Here is a 20,316-nt window from a genome sequence, read left to right as displayed (position 1 = left end):
TATACATAGTTGGACTAAATAATGTGTACTGAAGCACAAATATTAAAATAATTCAAAACAAACGAAATCTAAGCCCTACCAGCTGACAGATTGGACTTTTCTAGCATACTCTTCACATTTCTCAGACATCATAGCTGATAAAAATAGTTGCCAGTTCCAGCCTTGTAAATCACCTGCTGGCTTTTTGTGCGTGATTGGACATCGCCGAGGACAATTAAACTGCAATGTAGGAGAACTGACAAAAGTAAAGGCAATAAAAGTAAATTGGATGGTAAAATATTTGGGTATTTAAATTGTGATAAGATGTAAATGAATTGCACAAATTCAAAAATAAATTTTTATTGCTCACATAGGTCACATACAGAGCAGAGTCAACAAATGAAACACACTAAATCATGAGCGGACTCTTGTAACTGCTGTGTCCAGTAACACTTCTTGCTGTGACTCAATAAAGACTAAAATAATAGTATAAAGTCAACATGGAGCAAGTGCTGCGACCTCGTCCTCCTCTTCTCACCCCTTCGGCTGCTGCTGCTGCTCCTCAGGCATCATGACCATCACCTCTCCCTCCATCACCACCTTGTCCTTGACCGAGCACGTCACGCCAATGAAGGCGAATGACATCTTGATCTTGCGGACCTCGGCTTCAGCCAGCACCTCCTCGCCAATATACAGCGGTGCTGGGAAACGGATCTCCTGATATAGGAAAACGCAGCCAGGGCCGGGCATCTTGGAGCCGAGCACAGCTGACACCAGGCCGTTGATGAGGACACCATGGACAATGGGTGTCTCAAATGAGGTTGTGCGGGCGTAGACCGGGTCCAGGTGGAGGGGGTTGGTGTCGCCGGTCAGCTCAGCAAACAGTTCCACATCTCGCGAGGAAAATATTTTGGTGAGGGAGGCCCGCTGGCCGATGTGGAGCAGCTGGCAGGTGGGCGTAGCTGCGGTGATGGATGTGAGGCGCAGCCATGGTTTGTTTAAGACACTCCTCCAAATGAAACTCATCCTGAAGAAAAAGTGCACCTCCTACTTCAGTCCAGCTGCAGATCTCGACTGTTTCCTGTCAGCGACAGCAGGAACGGAGACACCTGAAGCAGACAGGAGACAAATCTGTCAATCTAAGTAGCAAGATGTTTTTTTCTCCAATTTTTGATTAATTAATCATTCAGATGAAATTCCTCCAAGATACATCTGAAATTTGAAAAAACTGGTGAATGCAACAAGTTCTCTTGAATCACTTTAACTGCATGTGGCCCACTGAGCTGAAATTAAATGTGCTGACCTGCAGAACTCTAAAGGCACAGGCCTGGTTCTGATAGGAGCCCAGCAGAGTCAAGGAACTCCACAGCTTCACCAAACCCCTGAAAACACAAATAAAGACATAGTAATAAAACAAGTATAATTAAATCACTTCTGATTTGATTTTGAGGTGGTTTCAACCTGAAAGTGACACCCCTGTCTCCTGCTCATGCTGACCTCACCTGCTGTAAACACGCAGAAGAGCAGTGAGGGTGTCTTCATCATACTTCAATAGGTCAAAGTTCAATGCTGCTCCCACCTGAGGAACAAAGAGACAATTTCATGAAAAAAAAAAAAAAACTCAACTCCAAACTCCATAGTTAATCAGTTCACTGTCACCTGAAACAAAGAAAAGCTGGAAAACTGCACAGCTGGAAAAAAGAATATTTTGTATTTTTGCTTAAAAATTACTTCACTAATTAGTCAATAGTTAACCATTAGTTTCTATCAATTGCCCAACTGCAAAGTGTGATGGAATGAAAAGGCCTGAATACTTTAAAGACCTCACCTCCCCATACAGGCTCTTCAGGCCTGTGATGATGAACTGCTTCAGTTCAACTGCACTCAGTCTGGTAGATGCATCCTGCAGCACACTAAACAGGCACATACAGATATAACAGATTAATACACATTTACATTATTTATATACACAGACCTGTGCAAACATCACTAAAAACGATGAGACAAGGTTTTGCAAAATAATGTTGTTTTACTGCACTTTGGAGGTACATTGTTTCAGGATCTTGGACGCACTGATTCTGTGGATTTAAGCTGTGTAATATTTTCCCATTTTATCGAAAAACAATAAAAACAAATTATAACCCAGAGCAACTTAAAAAAACAGCTACAGTGACTTACAGGTGGATCTTCATGTAGTGGTGCGGCGAGGCGTTCTTCAACACAACCCGTTGATAAACAGTAGGTTTGTCGTCCTTGTCCGCACGTCTCATTCTATTAAAGCATCGGTAACCTGGTGTGTTAACTGATAATCAACTGAGTTAAAAAACAAACAAAACAATAAGAACGAATAGACACTAACTCAGCGTCATTTTAAAGAATAAGTCCAAGCTGAATTTCTTCACTTATCACCCCGCATTAATTGTATTATACGGTTTAGACACTTCAGATATGAAGATTGGTGTATTAACGTTACCTGTTATCTGTTTCCAGTTTGCACATTCGTAGTTTTATTTTGAAAAGATGTAAACGGAACTCCAGCAGCAAGTTAACATTAAAATAAGACATTCTTTCCAAATCACCTTCATAAAGGATTATAGCTCAGTTGTTTTAATTTTAGCTTGATGTGCTCTATAAACTACCCGCTGACTGTAGTTTACCACCTGAAGATAAACTACCCAACAAGAGGTCAAACGGCAGCTACCGTTAGCTGAGCTAACTAACGCTAGCTAACTGCTAGCCCTTGGTGCTACGCTATTAGCTAAACAGCTATAAACAGATGCTGTTCTAATCTTCAGAACAGGTTCCAGCATTTTACTCACCAACTACAGCAGCAACGTGACTGATACAACGTGGCCTGCTCTTCTCCTCCCGTTTTATGGCGGAAGGTAACAGCGTATCGTGGGTATAAACTTATGAGCAGCAAACGGTCGGCTTCTAAATGCGCATGCGCATTAAAAGGCGTGAAATGGTGTGATGCATCGCTCCGTGAATCCAGATTGACTCCATGATGTTGTGGTCACGGTTCCGTGGTGGCCAGAACATCCGCTGCAGGACTCCTGGTTCTTGTCTCTGAACGTACCAGTCTGGGTCTCAGAGCAGAAGGCTGTTGTCTTTACTTCATGACTCTGGCTGGATGTTTGGGGTCGTCATGCTTCACAATGAATGAGATGACTCGATGGTTCACAATCTTACCAGGAATTTTAAAAAAATTAATTTTTCAGTGGGATTCTGTACTTGATTTTTTAAAAGCCTGTTTCAAATGAAATAAATATGGCAGATAATTTTCTTGTCAGAGTTGCGATAAAACATGATATTCCAAAGTGAATAAACCTAAAAATAATGTAGACAATGTGATGTCTATATATAGAGTCTAAAGAGTCAGTGTTTGTCTTTGGTGTGGATTGATTGAGTCACTTTGCTAATGATTAACGGTAACGATTGTAAAGATCACATTACACAACATGTTCTGCTGTGGAGGAACATGTTGTATGTTGTACATATTATCTTATTGCTGAAGTTTCAGTCAATCAAACAAACAAACCTTTTCTTTGAAAGATTTATTTCTGTAGCCCAGACACTCTTGCAGAAATGCACAATTACAGAATTACCTCATTTATCTATTTTTTTAAATAAATTAATTTACAGGGTAAAAATCAGACCAAAAGCAGACAGCACGCTCACCTCCACGCCATTTTTCTGTCTGAATTTCAGCGTTAATATGTTTTTATGAGTCACTATACAAACAGTTGACAGCAGGAGACACAAGACACCTGTCATTTAAGCAAAGCAAGAAACCGAAGAGAAAATCTGGAGATTCCTAACAGGGAATGTTTTTATTTAACATTAACATCTAAAACAGAGACAACAGCTTTCTGCTCTGTGCGACCCAGACTAGTAAAACAGGAATATTTGAAAAGTCATAATTTCTTAAAAGACATGTAGAAATGTAGAAAACTGGCAGTCAACTATTAAAAAGTATCACATGTATCAACGTCATTACTTTTATTGTTTACATCATCTTCATCACTCCCATCATCTACCATGAGGTCATTGCCTGGCATACTGTTCACATACTTCATTCAGGACTTTTTCTTAGTGTGCGTGGACAGGAAGTCCATGATGAGTTTGGCGGCTTTCCTGGGACGCTCAAACGCCACCGAGTGACCACAGTTGTCCAGCAGCACCACCTGACAGCTCGGCAGCGCCATACGCAGCACATCCGCCCCCGACACATCCAGCACCTGAGACAGGAGAGAGGAGACAGGTTTATCAGCAGCTTCATCTCCCTGCTCACATTCTCTAGACTCTTCATATTCATGACATCTGAGATTCACAACGACTTCTGAGGCCTTAAACCATCAGTCCCCAGGCTGGTTAACTCTCCTTGACATCTCAAGGAGTCCACCATTGGTATTCCTTCATTTAAAACATCATTCTTGGACTATTAGCCTCATTCTTACGTGTACACAAAAAATACAGATGTATACTGTTCATAGAGCAGTGCTGTGAATTACTTACCTGGTCTTCCTTCCCCCAGATGATCTGCACAGGTGCTTTGATCAGATGCAGGTTTTCCTGCAGTGAGTGACGAGACTTCTCTCCGACAACCTCCATGAACACTGAACAACAACAACACACACACACACACACACACACACACAATACATCATTGTAAGCATGTAAGCATAAGCAGCAATAGTCACTAAAGCAGTGTCTCCACCCAGAGAAAAAAATGCACAATAATATAAAATGAAAATTAAACAATATGGAGTAGAGAGTAGAGTTACCTGTGCTATTAAAGTTGAAATAATAAATATTCTAAATCCTATTTCCAGTCATGCTATAGGATTTTGATGTATATAGTCCGACTGACCTTCTTTGTAGAAACTGTTGTTGCAAATCCTGTTGTCCAGAAGCCCCCGCAGGACCTGAGAACACACACACAGATACCCTAAAATACAGCCACAGAAGCAGCACCAACAGTACTAATAATTAGTAGTAATGCCACTAACAGTGGCTGCAATGGCATATTAATCCTGTCAGCACAGGCCTGACACTACCTGTTGAGGAAATTTTGGGGGGTTGTGAAAGCAGAGTCTCAGCATGTTCTCCACCTCCTTAGGAGTGGTGGGGATCAGCGGGATCGGCTCCTCCTTCTGACTCTTCTCCTGCTTCTTCAGAAGACTGATGAACTCAGAGTCTGTGGGATAAACCAGACCTAGAGGACAGAGAGGGGGGCTGTGATTCTGCTACATGGAACTTTTTGAATCCATCAGGGAAAACTCTGGTGGTTTTACCTGCTGGGCAGATCAAGGTGACGCTGGACAGGTGAGCAGAGTAACGGGCAGCATACACCCCCGCGACATTCCCACCCATCGATGCCCCAACCAGGTGGAAGGGTCTTTTATCCAGACCGATACTCTGCACAAACTGCACAGAGAGAGACAGAGGTTCTCAGGAGAAGAATCCAGCTGCCCAGTGCTGCTTCTGGTTTTAGTCTTTGAACAGGCTCAAAAAGTTCTCTGCATGTACAGTTGAGATTAAAAGACTTTGTGGATTCCTGAAATCCAAGTGTGTGTCACAGACCTGGTGGATTCGGGTGGCCTGGCCCTGGATGCTGTAATCGTCAGCACTGGTGCGACTGGTCCCCTCGTGTCCCGGCATGTCCACACACACCACATGCTGGTTTCTGGGGAGGTGCTGGAGTGGAAAACAAACACACCCAAGACTCACTGAAATGAAACGAGTTCCTCATTTACTGTTACTGACTGATGACATCAAACCAGCTGCATCTGGTCAGTTTTGTATGTGCAGTTATCACCTGGTTAATAAAATGACTCTGTCCATGTTTCTATGGTCCTTCATGACATTCTTCCTCCCTCTCTCATTTCAATGGTAAGTGTGTTTGAGAAAACACTCCATGTGCCTTTGTGAGTTTTACCTGGACAAGAGCCAGCCACATGTCCTTGGTGGCAGAGAAGCCGTGCAGCATCAGCAGTGATGGTGTTTCGCCCCCTGGTTTCCCACGACATGAGTAACAGAAGCGGTAACTTCCACTGTGAGTGTAGCGGATGACCAGCCCCTGTCTGCGACGCCAGTACCTGGGGACGATCTTCAGGAGTTATTATGTGCATGTGTCTTCTGAATTTTGTATTTCAAGATTATTCTTAAAAATTCAGTTTCTTAAGTTAAGCAGTGTTACTCACAGCCAGGCTTGAGGCCTACTAGGTTAGTTTGTTTGTGTTGGAGTGAATTCGGGGTACTTGACGTTGCTTTATCCTGCTGTTGTTCAGGCTGTCCAAGCCAGAAGAACTATTTATAAATGATATTTACTAGTGAATATTTATTGCATGAGGCCTCCTAGTTTATTTTTCTGCTACTAGCTTAGTTTCCTCTGCTGCTAAGTGGCCTGTCCAAGCCAGCAGCTAGTCTCCAGGTACTTTTCAGACCTTTTTCACACTATATTAGGTTATTTTGGAAAAATATTAATGTGCCTTCCAACTCATGAAGTCACAGCTGTTAAAACATCTGCAGAACAGTGTTATAGATTTATGTGGACTCTTCAGACCACAGTAAAGCTCAGGGGAAACCATCAGCAGGGTCACAGTGCTTCACTGAACTGATTTAAATACAGGAAACGCTAAGAAGAACTTGTGTCTTTACCAGTTGTAGGCCTTAAGAAGCGCTCCAGGCCAGAACAGGAAGGATGTGATGAAAGTGAGGACAGGGAAGACCAGAACAGCTCCTGCTAGCATTATCATTTTACCGACACTCAGCTCCATCGCTGCACACTCCTTTAAAAACAAAACACACAGACATCTGCCTGCTGAGCCAGTGCCCCATCTGCTCTCCCTCTACCAGCATCAGACCTTAAATTCAATAATTGCTATGGCCCAGAAGAGCTGAACAGCAGTTTCACCTTCTGTCACACTGAACAAACCAAAAAAGAATTATTTCATATTTATTGGGTAATTTGCTTATTTTCTGAGTCAGGTGAGGAAGTGAAAACAGGTTTTATGTCTCTGTGGTCACAAAAACACTCTGATGATTTTACTTATTTGGCACAAAGACTGGAGGCAGAAAGAAACTACAGCTTCTCATTGGCCCATTTTCTTGTGTTTGAGCCAGTCTGTTTTACAAAAGCACACATTTATTATCCTTTGTTGTCGACTTCATCAATGCAGCTCACCACTTCATAACCAACAGTTCCCCATGTTTACTACTACACACTGTATTTCCTTTCTATAATCATTTCAAAATTGAAGGGGCACTGCACCAATTGTACAGATGATGGTCAGTTCAGCAGCTGTTTAACATTGTTTTCTTCTAATGTTTCTCACCAGATTTATTTACACAAAATATAAAAACAGAACAAAAGCCTGTGGATCTTAAAGTATAGATATTTGCCGTGAAAAGAAATAGGCCCTAAATAAGTAGGCCAACACACAGTAACATAAACTCAAACACTGAATAACAAAACCAGAAGCTGTTCATGTTTACATGAGTAAAACCACCTGTCCAAGAAGATCTGTACCTGTCCGAGTCCTCTATGACCTGACAGCAGCGACTGTGCTCCATTTAGTTCCACTATTCCTCTTCTTCCTCCTCCTCTTTCACCCACATTACCCAACAGCCTTTCATCCGGCCTTAAAGTGAAAGCACAAAGACAGGGCTGTGCTGCGTTCAGGTGCTGACTGAAATATCACAAATTCATGTGAAAGGACCTCCACATGAGGGCGCCACCATCTCAGGTCCCATTTAGCTCTGCAGTACTGATGTTCCAGCAGTTCGGCTGAAAACATCTGTAAATATAAACTGCAAATATTAGAAAATACTGCCTTGTATTTTGACACTTCCAAAACATTGATACAGAACAGGCAGGCACTACCAGGGACTATTGGTCCAGTGACTATAACCATTTTGCTCATCCAGCAAAGTGTAATTATTATTCACTCTTAGAAAGAAAGTCAACAAAACTCCATTTAAAACTCTATAACTTTATCATTATGAGTGACCTCTTTCACGTCACACATTCTAAAATATAATTATGTGACTTTTACATTTTTATTAATCTGGGTGTGGAGAAAAGCTGAGACTCTGACTGTCCAGTGAAAAGCTATTAGTCATCCTGGATAATCTGTGTTGACTCAGAGGAAGTGCTGCATTAGTCTCACAGAGCCTCTGTAAACCCTCCCCAGTGACTGCTATTAAAGGGAATAAAACACTTTCCAAACCAAATAAAATTGTCTCATTTTGGACTAAAAATATCCTTTTCTGGTTTTTCTTTCATGGCTCAGGAAGCAGCTGTCAGACGGTCAACAGAGTGACACAACTGCCCAGGAACGCCAACCAAAAACCCACATGAATACTTCACATTCCTGCAGAGAGTAGGTCAGTGAACACACACATATGCACGTGCACACACACACACGAGCACACACACACACAAATATCAGTGGATTTTTGTGATTTTCTATTTCTGAAACATGCAGGTGCTGCATTCACTTTGTGGAAACTGCAGATGAACCTCACACTGTAGGAGCTGTTGTATTTTTTACACAATCCATTTAAATAGTAGATGTTGCCATTGTGCAGAGCTTTTACTAAGATAATAAAATGTGCGGATAATGTGTAAAACTAATTTTGTGTTTTTGGTTCGACTTTGAGAAGTTAGTTCTTTAAAAATGTACTTAAGCATTTAGTTATTGTTATTTTTATTGGTTACACTGGAAATTGAAAGGGTGTGTGGTGCTGTTCAAAATTTCATGTGATAAACTTGAATAGGGAGATTTACAGATTCATTATGTATCAAATATTCACAGACATCAACCCAACTCTCTCTCTAAAAACATGATAGACATGGGGAGCACATTCAAATGAAACTTTATTTCTGATTAATCAGCCATCAAAAGAGACTTCTAATGGTTTTAATGCCAAAATAAAATGCCCAAACACGACATTCAGCCATAAACTGTGTGAGATTACTATTAATCCCTGCAGGTAAAGACTTCAACACACTAAAACCTGCCATTTCTATCTCTATCTCTACCTCCATCATTTCTAATAGACTATATCATTCACTTCTGACTTTTACTGTCACTGTTGTCTTATTTCTCCCTCAGTAAAAATGAAAAGCTCTGAACAGGTAATAGTCACAGCCAAAGCATCAAATACGATGATCTGTCCTGTCCGTCCTGTGAACAACAGACCCGTTTTATCAGGGACTGTTTTTTGCGATAGTGAATGATGACAACTCCAAACTGCATAAAAATCTTAATTTAAAACAGGAGCTACTACAGTTCAAACATCATACTAGCAGCTAGTTTGCTTTTATTTCTGCACATTAACAAAAACCTTCAGAGAGCAGATTTATAGAAATCCTTGTTTATCATTGGAGAAAGATTAATATCTTAGTGTACATTTCATATTTGCTAAGCTAAGCTAGCAGTTTCCTCCTGCTTCCAGTTTTTGTGCTAAGCTAGGCTAAACAGGCTGTAGCCTACTGGATGCTAAGAGATGAAGATCTTCTCAATTTTAACCTTTATCTTGCTCTAATTTACTGTATCATCTTGTCTACCACAGATAACATTGTACTAAACAGTGCTGTATCTATATATTCAGCTAATTACATCAAGCAATATTGCTAAAGCTAACAAACAATCTGCTCATTTGTGTTTTTCTAAAGCAACCTACTGAAAAATCATTAAGGAAAAAACATATTAGTGGGTGCTATGCCTGCTGATTATACTGATGAATTTTATTTTTATTTCACTTTTAGGGATTTAGTTATTTTTAAAACCACAGTCCTGGATGACATGTGGGATTATCACATTTTTTAAACTTTTGATACCAAAATACAAAACTTTGCTCAGGAATGTATAAAGCAGCGTTTTAGCAGAAAGCATAGTTTGACTGAAAACATATTTTAAAAAAGAACAGAAAAAAAGAAAATTATATTTATCAGCAGGAAATAAAAGTTTATATTTGTATATTTGAATTTGTTACAACAAACCTACAACCTAAATTCAGTGGTGGGTATGAAAAGGCAGAGGGTTGAACTGTACAAAAGAATTATAATAACACTAATTAGTGATGTGCCTTTTCTGTCTGTCCAGTTCATTCAATCAATAAAATGATTTATGCCTGAAATACATGTTAAAAAGTCAAACACAAATCTGCACAGACCCAAACTTGACATTTTGAAATGAAACACATTTTTCAAACAATCCATTTTTGGTTTAGAAAGGCTTTTGTCTGCATGTCCCTGAACTATTTGTTAACAACAAAAATCAAGTTCTCATTTCTTTATCGTCACAAATATTTCTAAATGTAACTATTTTTTGGAACTTTTTTCCACAAATTATCGTCTGTTTTAAAGAACATAAAATGAAAATGCCAGTATTTTAATCATGTGACCTGAAGTGATAGTGAGATAATGTGATTTAACTCATTTATTTACTGAAGCATGAGGTCTGGTCCTCTGCCGAGCTGATGTTTGCATCTGAGGCACTGCAGGCTGAAACCAGCACATCTGGCTGCAGTCACTTGGTACTTTAAGTGCTAATAAATCAACAAACTCTTCTGCTAAGTACTTTAAATATTTTTCTGACAACTAAATATTTCCTTAAGTACTTGATACACTATTGGGCTCAGCTGAAAAGTCTTTGAGTAGATGTGAACAAAATGTCTTTTAAATATTTTGAATGTGAATCCTTTCTTGGAGAGATACTGATATGTCACCCAAACACAAAACATTTGATTAAAAGACTCATATCTCTAACTTTTTAGTATTATTTTCCTGTTTCCAGTCAGTCAATGATTAATGTGTACTGACAGTACTGCACCTTCACGGAGCAGAGCTATAACCTCAAACTGAACACTGAACATCTTGTTGAGTAGTAAACTGTGTGAGTGTCTCAGTGCTGACAGGGTGTGTCCAGGCTTTGCCCGCACTTCCAGCAGCAGTAATGATGATGATGCCATGTCCGGCCGTCCTTCGCCGTATGAAAGGCCTGGCAGAAGATCAGCTGAGGGAGGAGAACAGGAGGAGGGGCAAAAGGGAGGAAAAAGGGGGGGTAATTAAGGTAGAAATGAAGCATCAGGCATATTCTAGTGTTCTGTGGGTTCATGTTTTATAATTATGTGTCACTTGTAAACACACCGGGTGGTAATTTCCACTGGGAACATATTTGTTAATATGCTAAGACTTGGTAGTTAGAACAAAACACAGTTGAGGCAGATTTATTAATTATAATATTATATTATTTTGTTAATATGTTAAATGTGGCAGCTGTGGTTAGAGCAGGTTGGCCGTGAAAAGATGGGCTAGTGGTTTAATTTTCAGAAAGGAGAGGATCACTGATGAATGAGCTCCCTGATACGTTTGACTCTCACCTCGTCGCAGCCTGAACATCGAGGCTGGACCATCTCACAGTAGTGTCTTCCACAGAACAGCTTCTGATTGGACCAGAAGTAGACCAGGTCCACTAATCCCTGACCGCACACTGAACATGTGAAGCAAGTGGGATGCCACAGGGCGCTATGGTAACCTGCACGCTCAGCATAAACAGCTGGCGTCTCCTTGGCAATGTCTCCATGGCAACCAGTACACCGCTAGAGGACAGAGAGTCAGAATATGAGACATTACAGTGAGAACAAAGCAGACTGTACAGCATTAGATGTTTTTGACAGAAGTGGTTTCTTGAGGCTGTTTTTTTTTTTTTTTTTACTCAAATTGGACTTGAAGAGATGCAGCAAAGAGTGTGCAACCAAAACTGGCAGAATTAAAGCTTCAAAGACACCAAACACCTTATTTACTTACATATTCAGTCTTAGCTGTGTCATTAGTTCCATTAGTGGAGCTGGTAGCAGAGGTGGTGTTGCAGTGGGTTGGGCTGGGGTCCTGGTGCTCCAGAGCATCCTTCTTGTCACTGTTGCTGCGGTCCTTGGCCTCCTTCGCTGTCCTCTGAATGGCTGCTTCCCTCAGAGCTCCACCCTCACCAGGTAAGGCCACCTCCCCAACGCCGAGCACCTCCTGTTTGTAGTGCTTCACAAACAGCAGCATGGAGGAAATCTGCAAAATGATGTTGGAGAATAAAGAAATTAGACCTGCAACAAGCATATGATCTTTGAAACGGATTGTTCCATCATGAGAAATTAGTTTTTTCAGCCCTAAAAACCGATATTTGAACTGATCATGAGTGCTAAATGTGTCTTTGTTCCTGGCAGACTGCTGTACCTCCTCCTCACTGGCCAGACTCTGACATTTCATGGGGTCCTGATCGTAGGCAGGCAGCTGGCTGAGGAGCTGCCTGTGTCGCTCCAATGCTCCAACTGTCCCTGAGACCGGACGTTGACTCTCTGGGATGAGCTCCATGTACTGCATGGCCTAGAGACAGACACATTCATTCTAGTTTAGACCTCACTCACAAATTATGGGACACATCGGCATGTCTAGACTGCTGAGGTTCAGTCCACCATGACTCAGACCATCATTATGGCGGTGCACATACAGCAGATACAGACAGGATCACATAGATAACAAGAGAAAAATGATTTGTTGCCTAAAAAATCACCTTGATGTTTGTCTTCTGCCTGGTTGACTGATGAGAATTGTTTGAGATTTGTTGTATTGCACTAACCCTGCAGGTCCACTAGCTGCAGCTTTGTCTTGTTGTGGTTGCACCACAGCTTTGTTGAGTTTCAGATACATTTCTCTGTCTCTGTCTTTGATGAGCTTCCCAGTCTCCCTCGCTCTAACATGGCTGGTTGCCATATCTTTGGGGAACTGTTCAGACTTTCTCAGTTGTGTTTCAGTTGTCGTCACACTGTCCAGGTGTTGTCAGTGACACGACTGTATGTTGTCAGATGACTACACCGGATTAACATCATGAGTAACACTCTGGAGGAGAATACTCTGCACGCTGTAGAGGAAAAATCAACATACTGGAGATGTTTTGACCTGGAAAGTAGTCTCAATGTCGGTTCTGTCTCTACAAGTTCAACCACAATGAGGTCCCCTGCTGCTCTGCAATGCACAGTAGTCACAGTCATCATCATAATTACAGGCTGCAAAATCTGAAACATACTTGAGCCTGTTTTTAATGGGAACCAGACATGTTTGAGATGAGAGAGAGCTGCAGATCTAAACTAAACTAAACTAAAATAAAACTAAACTAAACTATCTAGACCAAAGTAATGAGTACAGCAAGAAAAAACTCTGTGTTCTTGATCAGCATAATCTATATTTGCATTCATGTTTTAGACATGTACTTAGAGAGGGAGATCTGGAAAGAATGGCCAACAACTGAGTGAGATGGAGGACACTCGTCAATGGCCTATGCTGCCTAGAGGAGCAAAGGTCTTAAGAAAAGGAAGAAAGATTCATGTTTTAGACGTGGACTTATTTTTCTACCATACATAGAGTATGGTATTTAGGGTCCCAGGGATCAGCTGGAGCCTATCCCAGCTCTCTTTGGGTGAAAGGCAGGGGTACACCCTCGACAGGTCACCAGTCCATCACAGAGCGTTTTACTATTAAATACTCAGTACAAACTAAAATCTGCACTTTAACAATCCAGATAATTTGCTTAGTAGTTTCAACATCTGTTATGTTTTCATCTTCTGAAATTGTATTTAAAATCTCATTCATTTTATGAGGCAGCTTAGGGAAGTCTATCAGGCAGAGAGCTCTGAGGAACATACAGTAGCTGCTTGGTAACGTGTGAAAAGCTGACACAGACCAAGGAACTGCCTCCTATATTTCACACCATTCTCACCAGTTTCTGGTTGAGGCCGGCCGGCGCCCAGTCGTATGTTGTGGTGTTGAAGGTCGGGTCTTTGCGTGAACACACTGGATTAGTCACAATCATACGGTTTCTCTTGTACATGCGGAGACCGCCGCCTCCTTTGACCTTCGCGGTCAGGTGGGAGCAGGGTGAATCTGCTAGCAGGCGTCCCATCCGTTGGTCGTCTTCCAGATCACCTCCAGGAGCGTGGTCGACCATGTTGCAGCCACATGTTATACAGGCTTTCCTGCACAGGAGGGAGTTGAAGAAGTAAGGGAAGGATAAGAGAAAAGTATGAGAGAAATCTAAATACTGCCATAAAAGACCTAAAAGCCATGTTAGGTGGGTTTCTGCCTATTTTCTGCTACACTTATTCAAAGGAGTACTCTACCCATCAAAATTCAATTTCAAATAAATTAAATTTGGTGCAAAATATTGTTTTATTTCTTTCATTGTTTTTCCTTTTGTTTCATTTTAAGGCAAAAAAGAAAGCAATAATGAAAGGGTTGTATTGTACCTCCAAGAATGTGGCTGATATCCAGAGCAGCTCCCCTTACATGCGAGACACACGGCTGCACCTCCTCCTCCTGCACTGTGCTTTACAGACATCTGAAAGGAGACGCAGCAAACACGGTTATGGATATATCAAAAGTGAACAGCTTTTCCTCTGTGCCACAAAGCTCCAGTAAAACACATTACACACTGTTGCACTGATAGAAGATACCACGTATCTTTGCAAGGACACATTGACATAATGCATTCCCTAGTTCTTTACCCAAAACTTAACCATCACAATTAAACATCCAACCCCAACCCTAAACTGAGCCTGATTCTAAGCTGAGCCCTAAAATGAAGACTGAACCCTCACAAAGCCCTTTGGACACCGCCCTGTACATGTACACACACACACACACACACACACAAGCAGAGTGAATGAGCTCATGGATCCACCCACTGAGATCATCTGTACTGATGACCCCAACATCTTTCATGTCCTCCTTAGACCTACAGACTTGTTTTTTTTTTTTTTTTTACATCTTTCATCAAATCAATTGGATGATTGTGAAAAAAGATGTAATAAGTGAAGATTGGCACTTTCTGTTTCTCTGATAACTCTTTTCATTGAAAACTTTAATTTTTCTGATTTCACACATGCCATGTATCTATCTGTCTGTCAGGAGTTAGAGGGGAGGTATGTTTCTATTTACAAAAATTAGCATGTTTGCCAAGAGGGTAGTAAATGCAATGACATGCTGTGTTGTGGAGCTTTATATTTGAAGGCTGAGACTGCAAATCATCTAGTCATGGGTCATGTCCACAACATGTATGAATAGTGAGCTGGGGGTTGCTTGTGTCCATGTAATTTAGTGCTTGTCTATTGAGGAGTAGGTTACACTGTAATAGGTCGTGTCTGGCACAAAAGTTGGAGGAGTGCACCAAGCACAGCACGTAGCTCCTCAAAGCCTTCAGTGTTTTCTTCTCCCCACTCTCTTTTCTGATTCACTCCTCTGCCTTTTTTCTCTTCCTGCCCACACTGTGCATGACCTTTCACTTCATATTTTCCTGTCATTTTAAAAGAAAACATGGTCACACCCTTGTTCAACACAATTTTGCCCATGAGATTGGAAAACAGTTCCCAAGTTAGACTTCCTTTGAAACCAGAGAAAATGTGATTGCATATGATACAGTATGAGGTAAAAGGACAAATCAAAATTCAATTCAATGTCAATTTTCCTTCAAATTTCCAAAATGTATCTTATATGGATTTATAGCTTTTCCTCTAACCACACTATCTTGTTTCTCCAGCTGTTTTGCATCTTTGTTTTGTTAGAAGTCAATACATTTTCTATTGCTTGTGCACTGTGTTACCTAGCATGAGCCCCTACAGGTGTGAGTGTTCGCAGAAAGTTTCCTCCACTCTCATTTAGCCGCAAAATGTATGAATTTAGTCAAAGCACTAACATACAGTTACATGTTTATAATGCAGAGTACTGCATATACATAACTTTAAAAAAATCAGCCCAATTTATTCCAGACTAACCCTCCTCTCCACCATTGAGAGGCACCGACACTGCAGTGAGTAATGTTCCTGTGTTTGTAGTACTGTGATCTTGTGTATGAATAGTGTAGCTGTATTTTAGAGACTGTGTATTATGTGCTGCCATGAAAACAGGCGAATAAAGCTTTATTTGTATAAAAATTTCCTGTGATAACTTACCATTTTCAAGTGATTTGTATTTTCTTACAAATTCTACAATGCTTGTGTGTCTGTGTGTGTGCGTGTGTGTGATGACAGTGTTTAAAAGCCTCTGGCAGGAAACCTGACGACTGTCCAGCTAAAACAACCTGGTGCTATTTGTCTGACAGATAGATGGACTCTGCTCCTGTCTATCTGTCACCAGGTATTAACAAGCTCGTCATTCCTCAGGGAGATGTTCATACGTGTAATATATTGTATTTATAGACCGACACAAGCTCTTATAAAAGGACAAATGACAAAATAAGCTGCTGGAAAAGCTGCCCCTCTTCTGGATTCAGGTCTTTAATCAGACTTTGGAATCCAGCTGCAGGATTTGCTCCCATTCAGCCATAAGACTTCTCCTTATTTATGGAATCAACATGACATGTCTACTCATCGAACTCTATAAAAGAAAGTAAACAAGCAGATTACACAAAATGTCAAACTATTCCTTTACAGATTTCAAAGAATCCACACCAGGAAAAACAGGCCCAGAGGAAAAATTCCCTCGTGTACGTATCTATTATTTTGTCCGTAAAGTGCTTTCTGTTTAAACTACACTTTCTCAACACTAACACAGTAAGAAATTCCAGTTTAAGTTGCCTGTTGTGTTGTTGCTCACACTTCTCATGTTACTAACTGCGTTAATTTCAGTGGGCGTACTAGCATGACATAGAGAAGAGAGAGAGAGATGAGCAGTTATTACCAGGGAGAGATGAGTGTGTTTAGAGTGTGAAGTGTGTGTGATGACGGCTCTGATGACACAGTGTGTGTGTTTAGCGTGTTATTGAGCTGACACCACACCTGGATGTTTGCGACATCAGGAGCAAAACACCTTTCTGAACTAAACCGGCTTAAAGGAACATTCCACTAAAAAATCTGCTTTACATCTTTGGCTCATTGTGGAGTAACTTTCTTCTTCCTTCAGACAGAGTAGGTACACAGAAAAAACATAAAATATAATGCCAGTGACTATACTCACTGTGACGCTGGTGGGAGGAGCCTGTGAGTCACAGTAACATCAGACATGACTCAATATTTCTTCCAAATAATAGACATGACATAGCTGGTGTAGCATGACGCTAATGTCTTTGTTGTCGTGGTTTGTAAACATGTCTATTCAAAAACACCATCTAGCGACCGAGGTTTACAATATTTATTTGTTTGCAACAACCTAAATAAATTTTTAAAAATTTGCTTGCCCACACATAAAAATGAACTTGTTAAACTCCAGTTTAGGAATCAACAAGTATTGATAAAGCCAAAATACAAGAAAATACAATGGAGACAATTTTGTGATCTGATGATTCACTTCATTCATATTTTTAAATACCTATGGAATCCATACAAATTGTTTCAGCGCTGATATTTTAGCTGCTCTGTGTCGGGCTCCTAATCTGCAGAAAACAACAGTCACATTCGTGCTGCATCTTGAACTCACTGACAGGCTTTGGTCAGTTTTATATTAACCACAGATACTGATAGAGATACTGAACAGTGCAGTATTATTGCTCTGAAAAGGACCTTCATAAGAGCCAAAGTGGATACACATTTTTTCAGAAAGAGGGAAACGTGTGCTCTATATTTAGGAGTCAGATAAGGCCAGTATGTTGTAGAATATGTCAGCTATGTGAAGGGGAAACAGCAGGAAACACTGTGAGATAAGAGGCTGGAGGTCATCGAGGGGCGAATTGACCTGCTGCAGTTTAACATCCTGAGTTTGAGTCAGAGCCCAGACCTTTGATATCAGGATATCTCCTCTTGTTTTAGAAATAAAATTAGACAATATACCACAAATGAGTCATTATTTAAAATCACCTAGTGACTATCACTATTATTCAAAGGTATAAACAAATGGGATGCCATTTAGGAAGAGGAATCTCACTGCAGATGCAAACACCAACTCTCAGTAACTCTCAGTGTTGCCTGTGAAAGTATCTTCTACTGTATATTTCTAATGTTTTTGGGCTCTTGATGGAATAAAACAGGTCAGCTGATTTTTTCTGGAAACTGACGTTTTCCCAGATTTCTAGTGTTTCACAGACAAAACAACAAAAAAATTAAATGATCAACCACAATAACAGCAATTTCTAGTTGCAGCCATATTGAACTTTATATTTGACAGTTTTCTATTTTGCTTGCAGGAATACCTCCTCACACACCTGAAAGTTCATAGTATCTTTGTATTTAGATGTGTCACGTTGTGTGTGTGTGTGTGTGTGTGTGTGTGTGTGTGTGTGTGTGTGTGTGTGTGTGTGTTGGGGGTTATTTCCATCCTGGTGAAAGCAGTTGTTCCACCTCCAGGATATAAAGGGGGACAAGGGGATCAAACACCCGACAAGTGACACTGATCCATCAGGTATTCTGCCTCAGAGTGATGCGACGTCTGGACGGACAACCAGAGGCTGAATTACATGAGGGATCGGTGGGAGACAAATGGCTGCCAGAGCAGAGCCGGCACGGGGATCAGGTCCGCGTGGTCCTGGATTACCTTCACTGACAGAATTAGAAATCTCCAGCTGTTTGAAATAGACTGGATGTAAACAAGCCTCAGAGATTCATCCAAACTGACTTTAAAAATAGAACCTTTACATGTTTCTCTGTAGCAATAAATTTACTTTTTGGCAGCGGAAAAATTAACACCACAAATCAGTCTGATCAGTTTCCATATCTCAGCTCTTTTTGAGTTTTATCAGAAGAAGAATTTATAAGTCATTCTGGGTTGACAGAAACTAACAGATCTGGTGACAGTGCAAACAAACTGTGAGGCAATAAAACTAATATTTGTGTTTGTGCGTTATGTGTGTGAATGAACTGTTTATCTGTTTTTGGCCTCTGAACTGAACTGAAATACAACTGAATTGTTTATTGCTGAAAAAAGAAGCAATAATGTGTTTTGATATTGAAAATTCTAATGATTATAATTCTCCATTTTCAGTCTTTCTCTGTTGTCTGCACTCTGGTCCTGTCCATGTGCATACAAAATGATAGAAACCTAATTCATTCATTCATTGGATCTTACAGTACATCTGAGCCTTGAAACTGCATGAATGGATCAAATGGTGACAAGTGAGGTAGAGACTCTTGTAACTAAAAATGACCTTAGTGGAATAAACACGTTAATTAGATGAATTATTTCAAAATAAAACAAAATAACTGACTGCTCGAACAAAAATAAATGACCATGAACACAATGTTGTATCAACAATCACATGAAACTGAATTATCATTTCATGTGATTGAGGCTAATGTCACGTAGTATTTAGAGCTGGTTTCATAAAGATTATATGCATGTAAATGTATTTCTTCAAAGGCAAAGTGCACTTGAACTCAGTGAAGTCTTCTTTACTGGGTATTTCTCCAGATATCATCGATAGAAGAGGCTACATCAAATCAGACCAAGTGACCCTCTAACCTTTGACCTCCTCATTCATTGTGTGAATCGGGTGCTATTGTCGAATTTCAGCTGTACAGATGTAAATGTTTGTCCTACCTTCTTCATGGCTGAGCTCACGTCCATGTTGCCCAGTGTGTCTGTGGTTCGACTCCTCGGCTCTGTCTGCCTCTGCTCTTCCAGAACAATGAGACTTTAAATTCCTCTCCTGTTGACCACACTTCCTCTCTCCCCGCCCACAGTTGCTCCTGCTGCCACTCTGCTCTGCCGGTTCTCCACGGCCCACTGCAGTTTAACCATCTAGACTTACATCTCATTCCTGCTGAGCAACATCAACTCACTTTTTTACCTATTACTCTCATTGCAGTGTCTATTTTCTTCCATACTTGGTTTAACAACTCCTTTCTTTCCATCTTTCTATTTTTATAAACTCACAACAGCACTCACCTTTCTCCTCTTTAGCTGTGGACTCCTGCTTTTTTCCCTCTTCTGTAGTTTTCCCTCCTGATTGGTCCGGGTGCCAGCGCTCCTTCTCCACCCAACATGCAACATGAACTGAGCAGGTTTCTTCCCCTCCTGATTTTGTCCCAACACGCTGCTGAAGGGAAACTGATTTGTTCCTGTGTTTCTGCCTCACAGTGAAACAGCAGTTCCTTTATTCAGCTGTTTTTCTGCTGAGCAGTGAATTCTAGCTGCTATGGACCATGTACTGGTCGTCTGCCAGGAGGACTTATGCTGTTCGAACAGCAGCTGAACTGACTCCTGCTTTATATACAGATTGTTAAGCCCTGGTCTTTAGTGGACTGGACTACCTGGAGCAGGGAGGCCTAACTGAACTGTTTTTAATCTGAGACAAAGACAGAGAGAGCCCTGAGGGATTCCTTGCGCTCACTCTGCCAGCCAATCAGTGTGAGTCT

The 20,316-nt window shown here is 40.8% G+C and overlaps 4 protein-coding genes across 8 annotated transcripts; all 4 read right to left on the bottom strand.

Moving 5' to 3' along the window:
• Positions 1-323: 323 nt before the first annotated feature.
• LOC113130760 (hydroxyacyl-thioester dehydratase type 2, mitochondrial-like) lies at positions 324-1,042 on the bottom strand. Its single transcript, XM_026307601.1, has one exon. It carries the CDS (start codon positions 1,003-1,005, stop codon positions 514-516), a length of 492 nt encoding a protein of 163 aa, XP_026163386.1. The 5' UTR covers positions 1,006-1,042; the 3' UTR covers positions 324-513.
• rpp14 (ribonuclease P/MRP 14 subunit) lies at positions 951-2,940 on the bottom strand. Of its 3 annotated transcripts, none has more exons than XM_026307602.1 (6): positions 2,799-2,940; positions 2,158-2,281; positions 1,808-1,892; positions 1,482-1,558; positions 1,283-1,361; positions 951-1,088 (listed from the first exon to the last, which is right to left on the bottom strand). In XM_026307602.1, exons 2-6 carry the CDS (start codon positions 2,247-2,249, stop codon positions 1,032-1,034), a joined length of 390 nt encoding a protein of 129 aa, XP_026163387.1. In that variant the 5' UTR covers positions 2,250-2,281; positions 2,799-2,940; the 3' UTR covers positions 951-1,031. The 3 variants fall into 3 exon arrangements, with proteins under 3 accessions (XP_026163387.1, XP_026163389.1, XP_026163388.1); XM_026307604.1 differs by having other exon boundaries at positions 2,158-2,250; XM_026307603.1 differs by having other exon boundaries at positions 2,158-2,292; positions 2,799-2,936.
• A 1,026-nt stretch (positions 2,941-3,966) lies between these two features.
• On the bottom strand, positions 3,967-7,631 carry LOC113130759 (abhydrolase domain containing 6, acylglycerol lipase). 2 transcript variants are annotated; one of them, XM_026307599.2, is made up of 9 exons: positions 7,514-7,631; positions 6,643-6,773; positions 5,921-6,080; positions 5,566-5,679; positions 5,277-5,409; positions 5,040-5,197; positions 4,853-4,907; positions 4,498-4,598; positions 3,967-4,220 (listed from the first exon to the last, which is right to left on the bottom strand). In XM_026307599.2, exons 2-9 carry the CDS (start codon positions 6,759-6,761, stop codon positions 4,059-4,061), a joined length of 1,002 nt encoding a protein of 333 aa, XP_026163384.1. In that variant the 5' UTR covers positions 6,762-6,773; positions 7,514-7,631; the 3' UTR covers positions 3,967-4,058. The 2 variants fall into 2 exon arrangements, with proteins under 2 accessions (XP_026163384.1, XP_026163385.1); XM_026307600.2 differs by having other exon boundaries at positions 7,494-7,620.
• Positions 7,632-8,845: 1,214 nt separating this feature from the next.
• On the bottom strand, positions 8,846-20,254 carry lmcd1 (LIM and cysteine-rich domains 1). Of its 2 annotated transcripts, XM_026307032.2 has the most exons (8): positions 19,847-20,254; positions 19,499-19,684; positions 14,284-14,375; positions 13,758-14,013; positions 12,218-12,367; positions 11,801-12,052; positions 11,374-11,592; positions 8,846-11,006 (listed from the first exon to the last, which is right to left on the bottom strand). In XM_026307032.2, the coding sequence occupies exons 2-8, from the start codon at positions 19,523-19,525 to the stop codon at positions 10,896-10,898; spliced, it is 1,107 nt and encodes a 368-aa protein (XP_026162817.1). In that variant the 5' UTR covers positions 19,526-19,684; positions 19,847-20,254; the 3' UTR covers positions 8,846-10,895. The 2 variants fall into 2 exon arrangements, with proteins under 2 accessions (XP_026162817.1, XP_026162816.1); XM_026307031.2 differs by lacking the exon at positions 19,499-19,684.
• Between the last annotated feature and the right edge of the window lie 62 nt (positions 20,255-20,316).

The sequence above is a fragment of the Mastacembelus armatus genome, chromosome 5 (genome assembly GCF_900324485.2).
Source record: "Mastacembelus armatus chromosome 5, fMasArm1.2, whole genome shotgun sequence".
In the NCBI taxonomy this organism is placed as follows: domain Eukaryota; kingdom Metazoa; phylum Chordata; class Actinopteri; order Synbranchiformes; family Mastacembelidae; genus Mastacembelus; species Mastacembelus armatus.
This window is presented reverse-complemented; position numbering and strand designations above follow the sequence as displayed.

Bases quoted from the DNA above. Each gene is read 5' to 3' on its own strand.
- LOC113130759 (XM_026307599.2), bottom strand. From the start codon at position 6,761: ATGGAGCTGAGTGTCGGTAAAATGATAATGCTAGCAGGAGCTGTTCTG. The intron at 6,081-6,642 runs GTAAAGACACAA...GATCGTCCCCAG, and splicing joins CTTCTTAAGGCCTACAACTG to GTACTGGCGTCGCAGACAGG. The intron at 5,680-5,920 runs GTAAAACTCACA...TTTCCACTCCAG, and splicing joins TGTGGCTGGCTCTTGTCCAG to CACCTCCCCAGAAACCAGCA.
- lmcd1 (XM_026307031.2), bottom strand. From the start codon at position 19,951: ATGTTGCATGTTGGGTGGAGAAGGAGCGCTGGCACCCGGACCAATCAG. The intron at 14,014-14,283 runs GTACAATACAAC...CCTCCTGTGCAG, and splicing joins TATCAGCCACATTCTTGGAG to GAAAGCCTGTATAACATGTG. The intron at 11,593-11,800 runs GTAAGTAAATAA...TCTGTCCTCTAG, and splicing joins ACACAGCTAAGACTGAATAT to CGGTGTACTGGTTGCCATGG.
- LOC113130760 (XM_026307601.1), bottom strand. From the start codon at position 1,005: ATGAGTTTCATTTGGAGGAGTGTCTTAAACAAACCATGGCTGCGCCTC.
- rpp14 (XM_026307602.1), bottom strand. From the start codon at position 2,249: ATGAGACGTGCGGACAAGGACGACAAACCTACTGTTTATCAACGGGTT. The intron at 1,559-1,807 runs GTGAGGTCTTTA...TTTGTTCCTCAG, and splicing joins TGAAGAGCCTGTATGGGGAG to GTGGGAGCAGCATTGAACTT. The intron at 1,089-1,282 runs GTCAGCACATTT...TGTCTGCTTCAG, and splicing joins GTGCCTTTAGAGTTCTGCAG to GTGTCTCCGTTCCTGCTGTC.